Genomic DNA, 19,175 nt, shown 5'->3' with positions numbered 1-19,175 from the left:
TACGGCGGAGGCGGAGGAATTGGGAATACGGGATGGCATTTTTGCAAGAGATAGGGTGCGAAGAGGTGTAATCCAGGTAGCTGTGGGAGTCGGTGGGTTTGTAAAAAATGTCAGTGTCAAGTCGGTCGTCACTAATGGAGATGGAGGTGTCCAGGAAGGGGAGGGAGGTGTCAGAGATGGTCCAGGTAAATTTAAGGTCAGGGTGGAATGTGTTGGTGAAGTTGATGAATTGCTCAACCTCCTCGCGGGAGCACGAGATGGTGCCAATGCAGTCATCAATGTAGCGGAGGAAGAGGTGGGGAATGGTGCTGGTGTATTTACGGAAGATCAACTGTTCTACATAGCCAACAAAGAGACAGGCATAGCTGGGGCCCATACGTGTGCCCATGGCTACCCCTTTGGTCTGGAGGAAGTGGGAGGATTCAAAGGAGAAATTGTTAAGGGTGAGGACCAGTTCGGCCAAACGAATGAGAGTGTTGGTGGAAGGGTACTATTGGGGACGTCTGCAGAGGAAAAAATGGAGGGCTTGGAGGCCCTGGTCATGGCGGATGGAGGTGTAGAGGGATTGGATATCCATGGTGAAGATGAGGCGTTGGGGGCCGGGGAAACGGAAGTCTTGGAGGAGGTGGAGGGCGTGGGTGGTGTCTCGAAAGTATGTGGGGAGTTCCTGAACTAGGGGGGATAGGACAGTGTCGGGGTAGGTAGAGATAAGTTCAGTGGGGCAGGAGCATGCTGAGACAATGGGTCGGCCAGGGTGGTCAGGCTTGTGGATCTTGGGAAGGAGGTAGAACCGGGCAGTGCGGGGTTCCCGGACTATGAGGTTGGAAGCTGTGGGTGGGAGATCTCCTGAGGTGATGAGGTTCTGTATGGTCGGGGAGATGATGGTTTGGTGATGGGGGGTGGGGTCATGGTCAAGGGGGCGGTAGGAAGATGTGTCCTCGAGTTGGCGTTTGGCTTCAGCGGTGTAGAGGTCAGTGCGCCAGACTACCACTGCGCCCATTTATCCGCTGGCTTGATGGTGAGGTTGGGATTAGAGCAGAGGGATTGGAGGGCTGCGCGTTGTGAGGGTGAGAGGTTGGAGTGGGGGAGGGGGGGTAGACAGGTTGAGGCGGTTAATGTCCCGGCGGCAGTTGGAAATGAAGAGGTCGAGGGCAGGTAATAGGCCAGCGCGGGGTATCCAGGTGGATGCAGTATGTTGGAGGTGGACGAAGGGGTCCTCGGAAGGTGGACGGGGGTCCTGATTGTGAAAGTAAGCTCGGAGGCGGAGGCGACGGAAGAATTGTTCAATGTCACGGCGTGTATTAAATTCATTGATGCGTGGACGGAGGGGGACAAAGGTGAGTCCTTTGCTGAGGACTGATCATTCGTCCTCAGTGAGTGGGAGGTCCGGGGGGATGTTGAAAACTCGGCAAGGCTGGGAGCTGGGATCTGTGTGGGTGTGGAGCTGGGAGTGGGGTCGGAGCCAGTACCTGGAGTGGGTGTGATGTTGGGGGGAATGGGGGTGGAGGCATGAGCGGGGGTAGTGCTCTCCTCGGGGTTCTGGGGGGTGGGGATAGTGACAGAGGGGTCTGTGCGGGGCGTGTCAGCAGAATGCAGGTGAGTGGCGCTGGTGGGGGAGGAAGTGGTGGCAGTCACGGCAGTAGGGGTGGTGGAAGTCACTGAGCGTGTGGCATCAGCGATGATGTGAGGGCCGGAAGTGGCTGTGGGAGTGGCCATGATGGGGGCAGAAGTGACATCATCAATCAGCGTAGGGGTGGTAGCTGCATCAGCCACTTGGCTAATGGCGTTTCCGAGGCCAGGGGAATCTTCTGGAATGTTTGAGGAGCGCTGGTTATGGAGGTGGGTAGATAAAAGTTTGTTGTACTTACAGTTTTTGATGTTTGAGATGGAATTGAAATACTGTTTGTTGAGAGTATGGATTCTCTTGAGGATGTAGTACAGAGTGGGTCCTTTGCAATTATGAGAGAGTGTGGCCCTCAGCTGAGGCAGGGCAGACTGTAGAGAGGTTAGGTGCCGGCGTATTGCTGCTACACGCCGTGACATCGAACAATTCTTCCGTCGCCTCCGCCTCCGAGCTTACTTTCACAATCAGGACCCCCGCCCACCTTCCGAGGACCCCTTCGCCCACCTCCAACACACTGCATCCACCTGGACACCCCGCGCTGGCCTATTACCTGCTCTCGACCTCTTCATTTCCAACTGCCGCCGGGACATTAACCGCCTCAACCTGTCTACCCCCCCTCCCCCACTCCAACCTCTCACCCTCACAACGCGCAGCCCTCCAATCCCCCTGCTCCAATCCCGACCTCACCATCAAGCCAGCGGATAAAGGGGGCGCAGTGGTAGTCTGGCGCACTGACCTCTACACTGCTGAAGCCAAACGCCAACTCGAGGACACCTCTTCCTACTGCCCACTCGACCATGACCCCACCCCCCATCACCAAACCATCATCTCCCAGACCATACAGAACCTCATCACCTCAGGAGATCTCCCACCCACAGCTTCCAACCTCATAGTCCGGGAACCCCGCACTGCCCGGTTCTACCTCCTTCCCAAGATTCACAAGCCTGACCACCCGGGCCGACCCATTGTCTCAGCATGCTCCTGCCCCACTGAACTCATCTCTACCTATCTCGACACTGTCCTATCCCCCCTAGTCCAGGAACTCCCCACATACGTTCGAGACACCACCCACGCCCTCCACCTCCTCCAAGACTTCCATTTCCCCGGCCCCCAACGCCTCATCTTCACCATGGATATCCAATCCCGCTACACCTCCATCCGCCATGACCAGGGCCTCCAAGCCCTCCGTTTTTTCCTCTGCAGACGTCCCCAACAGTACCCTTCCACCAACACTCTCATTTGTTTGGCCGAACTGGTCCTCACTCTTAACAATTTCTCCTTTGAATCCTCCCACTTCCTCCAGACCAAAGGGGTAGCCATGGGCACATGTATGGGCCCCAGCTATGCCTGTCTCTTTGTTGGCTATGTAGAACAGTTGATCTTCTGTAATTACACCAGCACCATTCCCCACCTCTTCCTCCGCTACATTGATGACTGCATTGGTGCCATCTCGTGTTCCCGCGAGGAGGTTGATCAATTCATCAACTTCACCAACACATTCCACCCTGACCTTAAATTTACCTGGACCATCTCTGACACCTCCCTCCCCTTCCTGGACACCTCCATCTCCATTAGTGACGACCGACTTGACACTGACATTTTTTACAAACCCACCGACTCCCACAGCTACCTGGATTACACCTCTTCGCACCCTATCTCTTGCAAAAATGCCATCCCGTATTCCCAATTTCTCCGCCTCCGCCGTATCTGCTCCCAGGAGGACCAGTTCCACCACAGAACACACCAGATGGCCTTCTTTAGAGACCGCAATTTCCCTTCCCACGTGGTTAAAGATGCCCTCCAACGCATCTCGTCCACATCCCGCACCTCCGCCCTCAGACCCCACCCCTCCAACCGTAACAAGGACAGAACGCCCCTGGTGCTCACCTTCCACCCTACAAACCTCCGCATAAACCAAATCATCCGCCGACATTTCCGCCACCTCTAAAAAGACCCCACCACCAGGGATGTATTTCCCTCCCCTCCCCTTTCCGCCTTCCGCAAAGACCGTTCCCTCCGTGACTACCTGGTCAGGTCCATGCCCCCCTACGACTCACCCTCACATCCTGGCATTTTCCCCTGCCACCGCAGGAACTGTAAAACCTGTGCCCACACCTCCTCCCTCATCTCTATCCAAGGCCCTAAAGGAGCCTTCCATATCCATCAAAATTTTACCTGCACATCCACTAATATCATTTATTGTATCCGTTGCTCCCGATGTGGTCTCCTCTACATTGGGGAGACTGGGCGCCTCCTAGCAGAGCGCTTTAGGGAACATCTCCGAGACACCCGCACCAATCAACCAAACCACCCCATGGCCCAACATTTCAACTCCCCCTCCCACTCTGCCGAGGACATGGAGGTCCTGGGCCTCCTTCACCGCCGCTCCCTCACCGCCAGACGCCTGGAGGAAGAACGCTTCATCTTCCGCCTCGGAACATTTCAACCCCAGGGCATCAATGTGGACTTCAACAGCTTCCTCTTTTCCCCTTCCCCCACCTCATCCTAGTTTCAAACTTCCAGTCCCCTTGACTTGTCCGGACTTGTCTGACCTGCCTAGCTCCTTTTCCACCTATCCACTCCACCCACTCCACCCTCTCCTCCCTGACCTATCACCTTCATCTCCTCCCCCACTCACCCATTGTACTCTATGGTACTCTCTCCCCACCCCCACCCTACCCTAGTTTATCTCTCCACGCTTCAGGCTCTCTGCCTTTATTCCTGATGAAGGGGTTTTTCCCGAAACGTTGATTTTGCTGAAGCTCCTCGACGCTGCCTGAATTGCTGTGCTCTTCCAGCACCATTGATCCAGAATCTGGTTTCCAGCATCTGCAGTCATTGTTTTTACCTAACCCACCTAGCCTGCACATCCCTGATACTGTGGGCAATTTAGCATGGCTAACCCACCTAGCCTGCACATCCTTGATACTGTGGGCAATTTAGCATGGCTAACCCACCTTGGGACGGAGGGAGGAAACCGGAGCACCCACAGGAAACCCATGCAGACACAGGGAGAAAGTGCAAACTCCACACACACAGGTTGGGATTGAATCCAGGTTCCTGGCACTGCAAGTTCCTGGTACCTACTACTGAGCCACCATACCACCCATGATGATGTACCTTCTGCATGCACAGTGCACTAATGTTCAACTAGATTTACTCTTCTGCCCACCACCTCAACCTTTGTAAGAGAAATCTTATGGTTTAAATAGGAATTAAAAATTCCACTGTGATTCAGCTTATGTAATCAATGCAGTTTATGTAATTAGAGTGTGGCCCAGGCAGTGTAAACTGCAAAGTTATTGAATATTGATATCACTCAGTATCCAGCATCCAGGGCTTATTCATGCAAGTATGTGATACTAACTTTCAAGTGTTGCACCAGTCGCAACCTGGGCTGTATTGGGTCTGTAACAAAGGAGTAGGCTATTCAGCCCCTCTGACCTGTTCCATTTCTCGATTTGATCAAGATCTTAACCTGTTTTGATTCCATATTCCTGACTATGTTAAAAAAAACTATCAGCCCTGGGTATGAAAGTTTTGATTGTATGGGGTGGGGATAAGGCAGATCAAAAAGTTTTAATTCCCATTGTCCTTTGTGTGTTGAAAGGCTTTCTGACTTCACTCTTGAACAGACTTGTTCAAATTTGAAAGATATACCCTTTATTCAGGACTACTTCCATCAGAGGGGTATAATGATCAGATCATTTGGGTTTTAGTGATGTTGATTGAGGGATAAATATTGATCAGGACACCAGGAAGAATTCCTCTGCTCTTCTTCAAAACAGTTTTACAGTTGCTTGAGATGGAAACTGTCAAATTAATTCCCTCCTTCTCCCATTGCCGTACTCAGGACCTTCAGCGATCATCGCTCTCTAACATTCATCTTCTTGGATGGCGTCCAACATTTTGGTGTTTTTCTCAAATCTGGTACCTCTTGTGCTTCTTAAACTGTCAGTCTGCTTCCTCCTTTGTCTCCCTCTTGCTCTACTACCCTTAATGTTACCAGTTACTCCCAGCTGGTTTAGTTTCTCGCTCCTAAATACATCGCCCGTAACTGTCATCAAACCTCAAAAATATTGCTCCTTGAGTTTGTTTACTTGAAATCATAGAGTCTTACAGCATGGAAACCATGCCTTCTGTCCAACTCGTCCACACTGACTAGACATCCCAATCTGACCTAGTCCCATTTGCCAGCACTTGGCCACATCCCTCTAAACCCTTCCTAATCATATACTCAGCCAGATGCATTTTAAATGTTGTAATTGTACCAACCTCCACCACTTCCTCTGGCAGTTTGTTCCATACACGCACCACCCTTTGCGTAAAAAGGTTACCCAGGTCCTTTTAAAATCTTTCCCCTCTCACCTTAAACATATGCCCCCTAGTTTTGGACTCCACCACCTGAGAAAAAAGACCTTGTCTATTTATCCTATCAAGGCCCCTCATGACTTGAGGAAATACAGTCTATGCTACCTGTTGTTGTAACTCCAATCTTTTACCAATTTATTTATTGCAGGAGGTGACTGTGCAACATTGCTGAAAAATATTGGCGCATTGCCTGTGGACCTGGCTCAGATGTATTTTGCTGAAACTGTTTTGGCTTTGGAATATTTACATAATTATGGTATTGTCCATCGGGATCTAAAACCTGACAAGTAAGTTTGAAATACCATTCCTGTCATGGTGAAGTTTACTTTGAGGTTAATATTAACCAGGTATTGTTTAACTAAACGGGTCACATATTTAACAGGAAACACCCTATGTGCATGAAAACCATAGGAGCAGAATTAGGCTATTTGGCCTATTTGGCTCTACCATTCAATCACGGCTGAGATATTTCTCATCCCCATTCTCCAGCTTTCTCCCCATAACCCTTGATCTGCCTACCAATAAAAAAACTACTTATCTCTATCTTAAATACACTCAATGATTTGGCTTCCACAGCCTGCTCTGGCAATGAGTTCCACAGATTCACCAACCTCTGGCTGAAGAAATTCCTCCTCATCTCAGTTCTAAAGGGTTCTCGCTTCACCCTGAGGCTGAATCCTTGGGTCCTAGTCTGTCCTACTCATGGAAACATCTTCTCCATGTTCACTGTATCCAGGCCTCTCAGTATTCTGTAAGTTTTAATAAAATTCCCCCTCATCATTCTAAAGTCCATTGAATACATGCCCAGAGTCCTCAACTGCTCCTTATATGATAAGTTCTTCATCTTTGGGATCATTCTTATAAACTTCCTCTGGGCTCTCCAAGGTTATTGCATCCTTTCTTAGATACAGGATACATGAACATCTACTAGCCACAAAATGATATGACCCTCTCTCACTAGTATCCTTACATACAGATGAGGAAGGACACCACTTCGACTGGAACAACACATCCACCCTAGGACAAGCCAAACAGAGACACGCATGAGAATTCCTCGAAGCATGGCATTCCAACCGGAACTCTATCAACAAACACATCGAGTTAGACCCCATCTACCACTATGCTGAGAAAAAGTACAGGAAATGACATCACCACAGGAAATGACATTACCAACCCAAAGAAACCCAAACATATAAATAGAAAGCAGGAATTATCATCAGTGCTTTACACGGAGGCCCACTGAAGATGTTACCTAGTATGGTGACGAAACATCTGGAAATGAACCTTCTAGCTCAGCGAACAAACCTACATCCAGAACGTCAACATGAGTGAAAAATCTTCTCAAAACTCCACTTTGTGCCTCCTCACATAGTCAACACTCCCTGTGTCCTTTGTATCATCTGGAAACCTAGCAAGAATGCCCTCAGTTCCTTCGTCCAAATTGTTAATGCATAATGTGAATAATTGTGGTGCCAACACTGACCCCACTTCTATCCTGAAAAAGACCACTTTATCCCTACTCTCTGTCTTCTGTTAGTCAGCCAATCCTCTATCCAAATCAGTACCTTACCCCTAACAGCAAGGGCTCTTACCTTATTTAGCAGCCTCCTGTGTGGCCCCTTGCCAAAAGCCTTCTGATAATCCAAATAAATCACATCCACTGGCTCTCCTTTGTCTAACTTGCTCATTACCTCGTCAAAGAATGCTAACAGATTCATAAGGCATCACCTCCCTTTGATGAAGTAGTGCTGACTCAGCCCTATTTTACCATGCACTTCCAAGTTTTCCGCAATCTCATCCTCAATAATGCTTGTTAAAATATATCACCAACGACTGAGTTCAGGCTAACCGGCCTACAGCTTCCTGTGTTGTTGATTAATATCTGGTACATTGTTATGAGCAACAACAGGAGAAAGATCACTGAAGCTTTAAAAAATTGCCATTCATCTTTGCACACCTTTGTTCATTAGATTGTGGATATTGTTTTTGGGGGGAGGAGTCGTTGTGGGATATGAGACAGGCAGTTCGACTGGGTGGAGAAGTTAAAGATGAAAAATCACATGACATAACCTCCAGGAACATGTCCAGCTTGAGCTGACAACGATAACCATGTCCTCATTGAGTAACTGTAGGTAATTGTCCATTTATATTTTCAAGATGTAGAGAGATACTCATGACCTTTTCGACTTCCCAAAAAATTCTAATGAGCTTCCAATACGTTCATCTCAAGACCAGAAATGAATAAGACACAAAACCAGTTGTCACCAGCTCACTTGCTGGACTCTCCGTGTGCTTTATTAAACCACTTGCTCTGTTCTTATTGTTTGACAGTCTCTTGATAACGTCAATGGGGCACATTAAGTTAACAGACTTCGGCCTCTCAAAGATTGGTCTTATGAGTCTCACCACCAACCTCTATGAGGGTCACATCGAGAAGGATGCCCGGGAATTCCTGGACAAGCAGGTCAGGAAATACGATACTTGCTTTTCCTTATTTGCCCGAATCAGGATGAGGAATTTTAGTCTTGCCCTGTGAAAGATACTTTCCACTGATGACACATTCATCTCAGCTACAAATAAAAGCAAAATACCGTGGATGCTGGAAATCTGAAAAAAAAACACAGGATGCTGGAGAAACTCAGCAGGTCTGGCAGCATCAGTGGAGAGGGAAAAAAAAGTTTCACATTAAATATGACTTTTCATCAGAACTGAATCTATAACAATATTGCTTTATGACCATCACCTGTGAACAAATGAGTTCTCCAGCATCCCGTGTTTGTTTCAGCTCAGATACATCATGGCTGTATGTTGAGTAGAGCTCCCTAAAGTTACTGTCAGCAAACTCTTTCATTGATCTGAATTTTGGATGAGAGTATCTGAATAAAATCATCAAATTCCTATCCATCTACTCTTTGTGAGCTTTCTAGGTTGGTGTGGGATTGTCTCAAATTTTGGGAGACTCTGCGTGATAGAAACTGGGATATGATTGTGTAAAAGCACTGAACTAGAATCCTCAAACTTATCAGTGAACCAGGACCAGATTCAAACTAAATTCTAAGGGTGAAAAGATAGTGACGTACTGTGGTGACATGAGCACAAAATCTAGGCAATGCTTTCTGAGTGAATACTGCAGTGTCAGAAGTATCCTTCAAATTAGGCATTAAACCTTGGTTCCTTCCGCCCTCTCAGGTGGACATGAATGATCACCCAGCGTCATTTCTGGCCAATTGATTACCTTTTGCCAAAATCATTATCTAGAGCCATTATCAGTTTGGCATTTGTGGGAGCTGGCTGTATGCAAATTGGCTGCTGTATTTTGTCCATTTTATGACAATGACTGTTCTTCAGAAGTACTTCATTGACAGGAAGGCAGTTTGGAGGGCATCCTGAATTTGGGACAGGCGCTTTTTAAACACAAGTGCTTTAATGCTTTACATCATTCAGATAGCCCCCTCCGCTGGTGTGATGGTCCATTGAAAGCTGTACCTTAGACTCGGTGTTGGATTGATATAGTGAAGGGGACAGCTGTGCAATTTTTACAACATACTTGAGCAGTGACAAATCCATAATCAAGACTTATAGCTTTTCTGCTCCTGTGTTCCCTCTTTTAATTATGTTCTAACCACTGACTGCCACAATCCTCTATCAATCTGGCACTGGCTCCGTATGAGCCAGTCTCGGGAGCAATCAGCAGTATTACTATCTCAGCCAAGACTTTGAAAAAATTGATTTGGACAGATTTTAGGTTCAGTGAACAGAGACGAATATCAGTTTGGAAAATCATTAAAAATAATTCAGAAGCATTTCAGAAAGAAGAACTGAGTAACGCTGTGTATTTAATATTTCTTGGGACTTGAGGGGTTTGCTGGCTGGGCCAGCATTTATTACCCCTTTTTATCTGTTTTGGAGAAGATGGTGTGTTGAGCTGCCCTCTTGAACCTCTGCAGTGCATGGAGCACATGTACACCCACAATGGGTTGGGGGTGGGTATAAGATAGAAATGTCATGCCATTTTTCTTGTGTTTTATCATTTTACTTATTAATGGCTTTTGTGAGTGATATTGATATCTTTCAATTATTTCTTGGCGCCTGTAGAGGCAATTGCACAAGAATCATACAGATTCGGCCCATTGAATCTGTACTGCCAAAAGTAGGTAACCAGCTACACTAATCCACTTTCCCATACTTGGCCCATAGTCTTGAATGTTATGATATTTCAAGTGCTCACTGAAGTACTTTTTAAATGTTGTGAGGTTACCTGTCTCAGCTACCCTTCCAGGCAGTGCATTGTAGACCCCCACCACCCTCTGGGTTTTTTCTCAAGTCCCTTCTAAACTTTCTGCCTCTCACTTAGCATTGTGCCCCCTTGTTCCTGACCCTTTGACTAAGAATAACAGCTGCTTTCTGTCCTTCATAGTTTTATACACCTCAATCACATCCTCCCTCAGCCTTCTCTGCTCCAAAGAAAACAGCCTGAAATTCTCTTAATGGCTGAAATTCTGAATCCCAGACACTATCCTGGTGAATCTCTCAGCTCTTATAATCTATGCCTCGGCTGATAAAGGCAAGCATCCCACATACCTTCTTAACTACCCGATTAACTTGTCCTGTCGCCTTCAGGCATCTTTGGACCATCAGTCAAAGATCCCTCTTTTCCTCTGAGCTTCCTAGTGTCCTGCCATTCATTGAGTACCTCCTTGTTTTGATACGTCTTCCAAATGGCTTCACTTTACAATTATCAGGGTTAAATTCCATCTACCAATGATCTGACCAATACATTTATATTTTCACTGTCAACCACACAGCCAATCTCTATGTTATCTGCAAACCTAATTATCATCCTCCTACATTCTAATACTTTGATTGGGAAACTGATGGAATGAGGTGCTACACTAGTTTTATCACACAACTGATTTTATTATGCCAACAGGAGGAGTTATTGTAGAAAGTCAGTCATCCTACTCTGTTCCTTTCAATCATGTTGCATCCTACCCTGACTGAAATTTCTCAATGAAACTCCCAATTCTCTGATTCTCTGGCTCCATTGCAAAATGATCCATGCAATGATAGAGTCATAGAGATGTACAACACAGAAACAGACCCTTCGGTCCAACTCGTCCATGCCAACCGGATATCCCAACCCAATCTAGTCCCACCTGCCAGCACCCGGCTCATATCCCTCCAAACCCTTCCTATTCATATACCCATCCAGATGCCTTTTAAATGTTGCAATTGTACTAGCCTCCACCACATCCTCTGGCAGCTCATTCCATACACATATCACCCTCTGCATGAAAAAGTTGCCCCTTAGGTCTCTTTTATATCTTTCCACTCTTACCTTAAACCTATGCCCTCTAGTTTTGGACTTGCCCACCCCCAGGGAAAAGACCTTGACTATTTGTCTTCTCCACACCCCTCATGATTTTATAAACCTCTGTTAGTTCTCCCCTCAGCTCCAGGGAAAACAGCCCCAGCCTAGTCAACTTCTCCCTATAGCTCAAATCCTCCAACCCTGGCAACATCCTTGTAAATCTTTTCTGAACCCTTTCAAGTTTCACAACATCCTTCTGACGGGAAGGAGACCAGAATTGCACGCAATATTCCAACAGTGGCTGACTCGTTTATTTATTAACTAGACACTGAAATTGGAAAATGAGGCAATTGAAAATGGCATCATCCTGCAGTTAGATAATTAAATAGGCTACAGTATTACCAGAAGATCGTCTATACTTTATACAGATCTTTCACATGTTCTTTCTTGGTGAAGAACAGATTGATCATTGAGGTGTTAAGCTCCCAACAACATGCTGTTAATCCATCAGCTTTTTAAATTATTTTTGCATCTGTCCACTAGTTTTTTGTGATTTAGTTTTAAGTGTCGGCTTTGGAAGGATTGTTGTCTCTGACTCACAACGTTCCTGGTTTAAATTCCACTCCAATCCCTGAAGTCAAGAGTCAAGGCTGACGCTTTGGTGCACTACCCAGGAAATGCTGCACTGTGAGGATGCTGTCTTTTAGATGTCGTGGTAAACTGAGGTCCCATCCAGTGAGTTAATTGTTTATAATTCCGTGGTCCTATTTCGAAGAAGAGCATGTGCAGTACCCCTGCTGTCCTCACTGATGTTTATTCATCAAGAAACAGTAGAAAAGCAGAAATAAATATAAAATACTGCAGATGCTGCAAATCTGAAATAAACTCAGACAATACTGGAGAAACTCAGCAGGTCTGGCAGCATCTGTGGAGAGAGAAACAGAGTTAATGTTTTGGTTCTTCTTCAGAAATTTACTGGACTTGGAACATTAATTCTGTCTCTCTGTCCACAAGTGACAGGCCTGCTGAGTTTCTCCAGCAATCTCTGTGTTTGTTTTAGAAAAGCAGGTGAGCTGATTGTTTCTTGGAGGTTATTGTGTGTGAATTGGCTGCCATGTTTCCTACATTACAAAAATACTTCAAAGTTTAGAAAGTGCTTTGAGATGTTGATAACTATAGATATATAAATGCAAGTCTGTCTTTCTATTTGTGCGATTGGAAATGTAAATTTCACTGCCTCTGTAGCTTTTCATCATTTACAACATACTATACAATCTATCAATGTTAGGTCCATGTATATGATTTCATACTGAACTCCATCTGCTCACAGATAATTATACTCAGAGCTCAAGTGTACTGGGAATTAAAGCATACTAGGCAAACAATAATCCTGGAATTAAATAAACTATCTTGGCTGATTATCCTCATAAGACCTTCAATTATGTTGCTTCTCCACCAAAATTATTCATAGCAAGTTGCTTTTAATTTAGAACGACGTCCCAAGACCCATCACAAACAGGTCAGAAAAATGGGCACTGAGCTAAAGAAGTTGGCATGAAGGCAAATTCTGAAAGGCTTGGCCAATTGAATAAGGAAGGCCTTAATGGAAGAGACTGAGGTGGAAAGGTGGAGAGGTTTAGAGAAGAGAGTGGGGCTTTATAGCGAAATGTACAACTGCCAATGGTGGAGTGAGGTGAGACAGTGTTGGGGATTAAGGGAAAGCGATGCAAAAACAGTGCAAAATAGCTGATTTCGAGACTTCCTGAAATGGAGTGTTTTGTTGCAGGTGTGTGGTACTCCAGAGTACATTGCCCCAGAGGTCATCGTGCGACAGGGGTATGGAAAGCCGGTCGACTGGTGGGCAATGGGCATCATACTGTACGAATTCCTGGTGGGATGTGTTCCTTTTTTTGGTGACACACCTGAGGAGTTGTTTGGCCAAGTCATCAGCGGTAGGTTTGGAATCCAGTCTGATCTATCGACCCTCCCTCGATGTTTGTGTTTATGCTGCATTGTACAGTCTTGGGCAAGAACGTTCAAACTGTGGTCATTAGAACCTGGCAATAACACAGTGGTTGAAATTCAGGCCACACAATGATTATCTCTTGGTTGGTTTGAATTGTGACTGTGGGAGGGAGTTAGATTCAGATTAGGTTGTTCTTGGCATTGTTCCCCTATGGATTAACAAATACCTATTCAGAACACCAACATTTCTTAATATCCAGGAATGTGCGCAAATGGAAGGAGAAAACAGATCTCAATTTTATTTATTATGTCCGAGGGCACGAAGGCAAAAATATTTAGATATTCCTGACCTAAGGTGAAAAAATAAATTGCCTGTCCAAAAATTGGTTAAATATTCATGCTGTAATGATTCAGTTGTTTTAAAGTTCTGGAGATGAGTAATTGGGCCTGTCAGTAACTTAGTGGGTGTTGGTCTTAAGGTGCTGGCATTGAAGAGTAAGCCACCTCTTCCCACACAGGTTGTTGCTAACATGAAGGAACCTCTTTCTCAATCTCTCCCCTTGCCTGAGGCATGGTGACCCTGAGGCATTCCACCAGTCATCTCTACGATCCTCTGAAACTATGGTAACTTAACTTTAATTAAATCCCCAAAAAACATGAAATTGCAAAAACAGAAACCCAAACCCTGTTGCATTGTTACAGGGCTCACAAGCGAATTATGTGAAACTCAATTGCAGGCTTTGCTGTCTTGTAAACCTGCTCAGCATCTTGTTGCTGTCCACTTGAAAGGACAAATGCAATCGGGAGGCAAATGAAAAATTGGTAATTTCCAGCAGTTAATGGACAACAAACATTTCTGAAGATCTTTCAGAGCCTGAATTCCTACAACTAATTAGTGGAACAAGAAACTTGTGACATGATGTACTGTATCCCATGGAAAAGTCATTGTTCCTTCGCAAAGGGTGAAATGAAAAGCTGATAGGTATAGAGAATACTGGATGATTAAAGAAATTGAGGGTTTGATTAAGAAAAGGAAGGAAGCGTATGTCAGGTATAGACAGGATAGATCAAGTGAACCCTTAGAAGAGTATAAAGGCAATAGGAGTATACTTAAGAGGGAAATCAGGAGGGCAAAAAAGGGATATGAGATAGCTTTGGAAATTGAGCGAAGGAGAATCCAAAGGGTCTTTACAAATACATTAAGGACAAAAGGGTAACTAGGGAGTGAATAGGGCCCCTCAAAGATCAGCAAGGCAGCCTTTGTGTGAAGCTGCAGGAGATGTGAAGGAAATTAAACAAGAATTTTGCATTGGTGTTTACTGTGGACATGGAAGATATAGATTGTAGGGAAATAGATGGTGACATCTTGAAAAATGTCCATATTACAGAGGAGGAAGTGCTGGATGTCTTGAAACCCATAAACATGGATAAATCCCCAGGACATGATCAGGTATACCCTAGAGCTCTGTGGGAAGCTAGGGAAGTGATTGCTGGGCCATTTGCTAAGATATTTGTATCATCGATAGTCACAGGTGAGGTTTTGGAAGACTGCAGGTTGGCTAATGTGGTGCTACTGTTTAAGTAAGGTGGTAAGGACAAGTCAGGGAACTATAGACCAGTGAGCCTGACCTCAGTGGTGGGCAAGTTGTTGGAGGGAATCCTGAGGGACAGGACGTCCATGTATTTGGAAAGGCAAGGACTGATTAGGGATAGTCAACATGGCTTTGTGGGTGGGAAATCATGTCTCACAAACTTGATTGAGTTTTTTGAAAAAGTAACAAAGAGCACTGATGAGGGCAGAGCAGTCGACGTGAAGAGCAGTCGACGTGATCTATATAGATTTCAGTAAGGCGTTCGACTAGGTTCCCCATGGGAGACTAATTGGCAAGGTTAGATCTCATGGAATACAGGGAGAACTAGCCATTTGGATACAGAATTGGCTCAAAGTTAGAAGGTAGAGGGTGGTGGTGGAGATTTGTTCTTCAGATTGGAGGCCTGTGACCAGTGGAGTGCCACAAGGATCGGTGCTGGGCCCTCTACTTTTCGTTATTTATATAAATATTTTGGATATGAGCTTAAGAGGTATAATTAGTATGTTTGCAGATGACATCAAAATTGGAGGTGTAGTGGACAGCAAGAAGGTTACCTCAGAGTACAATGGAATCTTTATCAGATGGGCCAATGGGCTGAGGAGTGGCAGATGGAGTTTAATTCAGATAAATGTGAGGTGATGCATTTTGGGAAAGCAAATTTTAGCAGCACTTACACACTTAATGGTAAGGTCCTGGGAAGTGTTGCTGAACAAAGAGACCTTGGAGTGCAGGTTCATAGCTCCTTGAAAGTAGTCGCAGGTAGATGGATAGTGAAAAAGGCGTTTGGTATGCGTTCCTTTATTGGTCAGAGTATTGAGTACAGGAGTTGGGAGGTCATGTTACAGCTGCACAGGACATTGGTTAGGCCACTGTTGGAATATTGTATGCAATTCTGGTCTCCTTCCTATTGGAAGGATGTTGTGAAACTTGAAAGGGTTCAGAAAAGATTTACAAGGATGTTGCCAGGGTTGGAGGATTTGATCTATAGGGAGAGGCTGAACAGGCTGGGGCTGTTTTCCCTAGAGTGTCTGAGGCTGAGGGGTGACCTTATAGAGATTTATAAAATCATGAGGGCATAGATAGGATAAATAGACAAGGTATTTTCCCTGGGATGGGGAAGTCCAGAACCAGAGGGCATAGGTTTAGGGTGAGAGGGGAAAGATATAAAAGAAACCTAAGGGGCAACTTTTTCACGCAGAGGATGGTACGTGTATGGAATGAGCTGCCAGGGGAAGTGGTGGAGGCTAGTCCAATTGCAACATTTAAGAGGCATCTGGATGGGTATATGAATAGGAAGGGTTTGGAGGGATAAGGGCCGATAAGACTAGATTGGGTTGGGATATCTGGTCGGCGTGGATGAGCTGGACTGAAGGGTCTGTTTCCATGCTGTACATCTCTCAGACTCTAAATCGTGGGAAGGAGGATGCTACTTATACTGAAGCAGAATAATTCTGGGCAATATAATAATCTGAAATAAAAGAGAAAGGGCTGGAAATGCTCAGCACACCTGGGGAACCTGGGGCGGGAGAAACAGCATTAATATTTCAGGCTAATGGTCTTCCATCGGAGTGTTGTAAAAGATCAGAGAGGTATTTGGTACTGGTGGCAGTAAAAGGGGGCAGCAGGACTTCCCAAAGTCGGGGGTCCGCAATGGGTCCACAAGCTGAAATTTGGGATGATGTGTCAATAACGGAAGCTTTGGAGTTTTCACTGAAGCTACATCAGTGGTGTCCCTGATCTAACAGGCACCTGCTCTCTCAGCTCCTGCCCCACTCTGACAGGTCCCCACCCAACATCCACAGGTGCCCACCCAGCACCCAAAAGTCCCCACCCAGCATCCACAGGTCCCCACACAACATACACAGGTCCCTACCCACCATCCACAGATCCCCACCCAGCGCCCACAGGTCTCCATCAGTACCCACAGGTCCCCACCCAATGTCCACAGGTCCCCACCAGCACCACATCGTCCCTGTCTCAGGCCTCAAACCTCCACCCCACATTGTGCAAGCACAACACCCCAACCATCCCACCCACTGCTGCCTTCGCTCCCCTGCTCTCAGTGGTCTCAGGCTGAGGACTTATGACAATTTTCAAAGCTCAAAATGGGGTCATGGAGGACAAAAAGTTTGGGAATCACTGGGGTGAGGGGAGGGGGTTAAGGACAAAAGGAATGCTCTGTGATGTATGAAAGGAGAAAATGATGGATGAAAGACAGGGTACTTCAATAGTTACCTTCACCACAGTTCCAAAGAAATCTCTTTTTTTCCATAAAAGGACAATTGCTGAATTAGAAATAGAGTGCTGACATTATAATGGAATGAGAGGCTTCAAGTGGGATTTGGGGCAAATGGTCACAAATATTTTAGCAAAAAGTAATTATACAAAGGCCATTAGTGGAAACCGTATACCTTTCCGATTTCTAATGTTGCCTTTTGTTTCCAGATGATATAATGTGGCCTGATGGCGATGAGGCACTCCCAGCAGATGCCCAACACCTTATTTCCTGTCTTCTACAGCCAAACCCATTGGAGAGACTGGGGACAGGTAGGTGACCCCAACCTGAGTGGGACCATAGTGGTGGATGGTGGTTAGGTGGACTGGCTGTGCGAAATTGCCCTGTAGTATTCAGGGATTTGCAGGCTAGGTGGATTAGCCATGGGAAATGCAGGTTTACGGGAATGGGCGTGGGTGTGGGTGAGATGCTGTGCAGGAGGTTGGTGCAGACTCAATGGGCCGAATGCCCTCTATCCGAACTGATTTTATGATTCTATGGAGCAGGGCCTTTCCTCTCTCTCCCTCTCTCTCTCTCCCTCTCTCTCTTTCTCTCTCATTGTTCTTCTGCCTGCAGCTCTGTCATCATCCTTCAAAGCTTAAGTTGGAAATGATGACCATCTATTCTTTCATAGATGTTTAACACAATGCTCTCAGCATGATTTTAACATAAGGAAGACTTATGTTAAAATGTTTGCATAACAATTTTAATCATCTCAGGTTGTCCCAAAGTGCGTTATAGCCAATAAAGTGCTTTAGAAGTGTAGTCACTGTTTTAATGTAGAAAGGTTTTTGTCTTTATGCGTGTTGAATTATTCATAGAGCTAACATTTATGGGAGAGATGAGGTGAGACACAGTTGATTCACCCTAACCTGATATGATAAAGAATGCCTTAAGTTGTCATTTTTATGTAAATACCCTTTTATCCTATATGCTCTTTATATAACTTATTAAGTTTACTTTTTGAATGTCTTCAACAAGGCAGAGGTTGCCATTGCCGGGAGAAAAAGCACATTCACATTTCAGGAGCTTACCACTCCCAGTTTAAGCCCTGTCTTATCTGGGGATAAGTAAAGCTCCCTCATTCTTTGATTTGTTGTTCTTTGTTTGCTTTATGCTCTTGGGTTGATTTTACAATCTAAGCACACTGTAGAAATATAAGTTGCCATTGTTGCTGTTATAATTACCATTTATCCCCCAAAGGCCTTGACTCTCAACATCTACCACCCTTATGACCTTTTGAATCACACCGTTTATTTTGATTGTACACAATGTCAGTGTGAGCCCCTTATCCAGTTTGACCTTGTGAAGGTAATACAAAGCGAGTGTACCAAATCCCTTCCATTCTATGCAATGCTGCAACATCATATCCTTTCCATTTACTCCCTGGGACCAGTCTTTCCAATTTGCCAGCCCCTGCTCAGTTGATAGCACCATCAACTCTGGGTCACAAAGGATTGCTCGGTCCCTTGATCCTGCTCCGTCATTTGATAAGATCATGACTGATCTGATTGCGAACTCAAATCCATTTTCCTGTCTGGCACCATAACCCTCTATGGATCAAAACTCTATCTAACCTTGAACACAAATCCAAGTTAACACTTCATTGCAGTAGCGCGGGAGTGCTGCATTTTTGAAGGTGCCTCATCTTTAAACTGAGGTCCTACCTGTCAGCTGGGAGTTCTTGCCAGTGCACAGACCAATGTTTATTTTTCAGTCAACATCACAAAAAAAGCAGGTAGTCCAATCATTGTGACATTCCTGTTCGGGAGAGTTTGTCAAGTGTGGCATTTCCTATGTTACAACATTGCAACACTTGGAAAGTATGTCATTGGCCATAAAACACTTTGAAATGTCCATTGGTTGTGAAAAATATGATATAAATGTAAATATTTGTTTTGAAGTTTTGAGCACTATTTAAGTATCTATATTTTACATTCCCAGGATATGATGTTGCTGGCATGACCAGCGTGTATTGCCCATTCTGTTGACCTTGAGAAGGTGCTAGTAATTCACCTTCTTGAACTGTTGCAGGCC

The 19,175-nt window shown here is 45.4% G+C and overlaps 1 protein-coding gene across 8 annotated transcripts in view; it reads left to right on the top strand.

Moving 5' to 3' along the window:
- mast1a (microtubule associated serine/threonine kinase 1a) overlaps positions 1-19,175 on the top strand; it is a 162,523-nt gene that overhangs the window by 118,867 nt on the left and 24,481 nt on the right. For all 8 annotated transcript variants that reach the window (XM_043694926.2, XM_043694928.2, XM_043694931.2 and 5 more), the window contains 4 exons: positions 6,144-6,282; positions 8,327-8,459; positions 13,093-13,258; positions 17,309-17,410. In XM_043694926.2, coding sequence (XP_043550861.2) covers positions 6,144-6,282; positions 8,327-8,459; positions 13,093-13,258; positions 17,309-17,410 — 540 coding nt within the window. The remainder of the gene's footprint in view (positions 1-6,143; positions 6,283-8,326; positions 8,460-13,092; positions 13,259-17,308; positions 17,411-19,175) is intronic.

The sequence above is a fragment of the Chiloscyllium plagiosum genome, unplaced genomic scaffold (assembly GCF_037043375.1).
Source record: "Chiloscyllium plagiosum isolate Xiang-an unplaced genomic scaffold, Cpla_swu_hap1 HiC_scaffold_45, whole genome shotgun sequence".
NCBI lineage: Eukaryota > Metazoa > Chordata > Chondrichthyes > Orectolobiformes > Hemiscylliidae > Chiloscyllium > Chiloscyllium plagiosum.
Note: the sequence above shows the minus strand (reverse complement) of the source record. Positions and strands in the feature narration are given on the sequence as shown.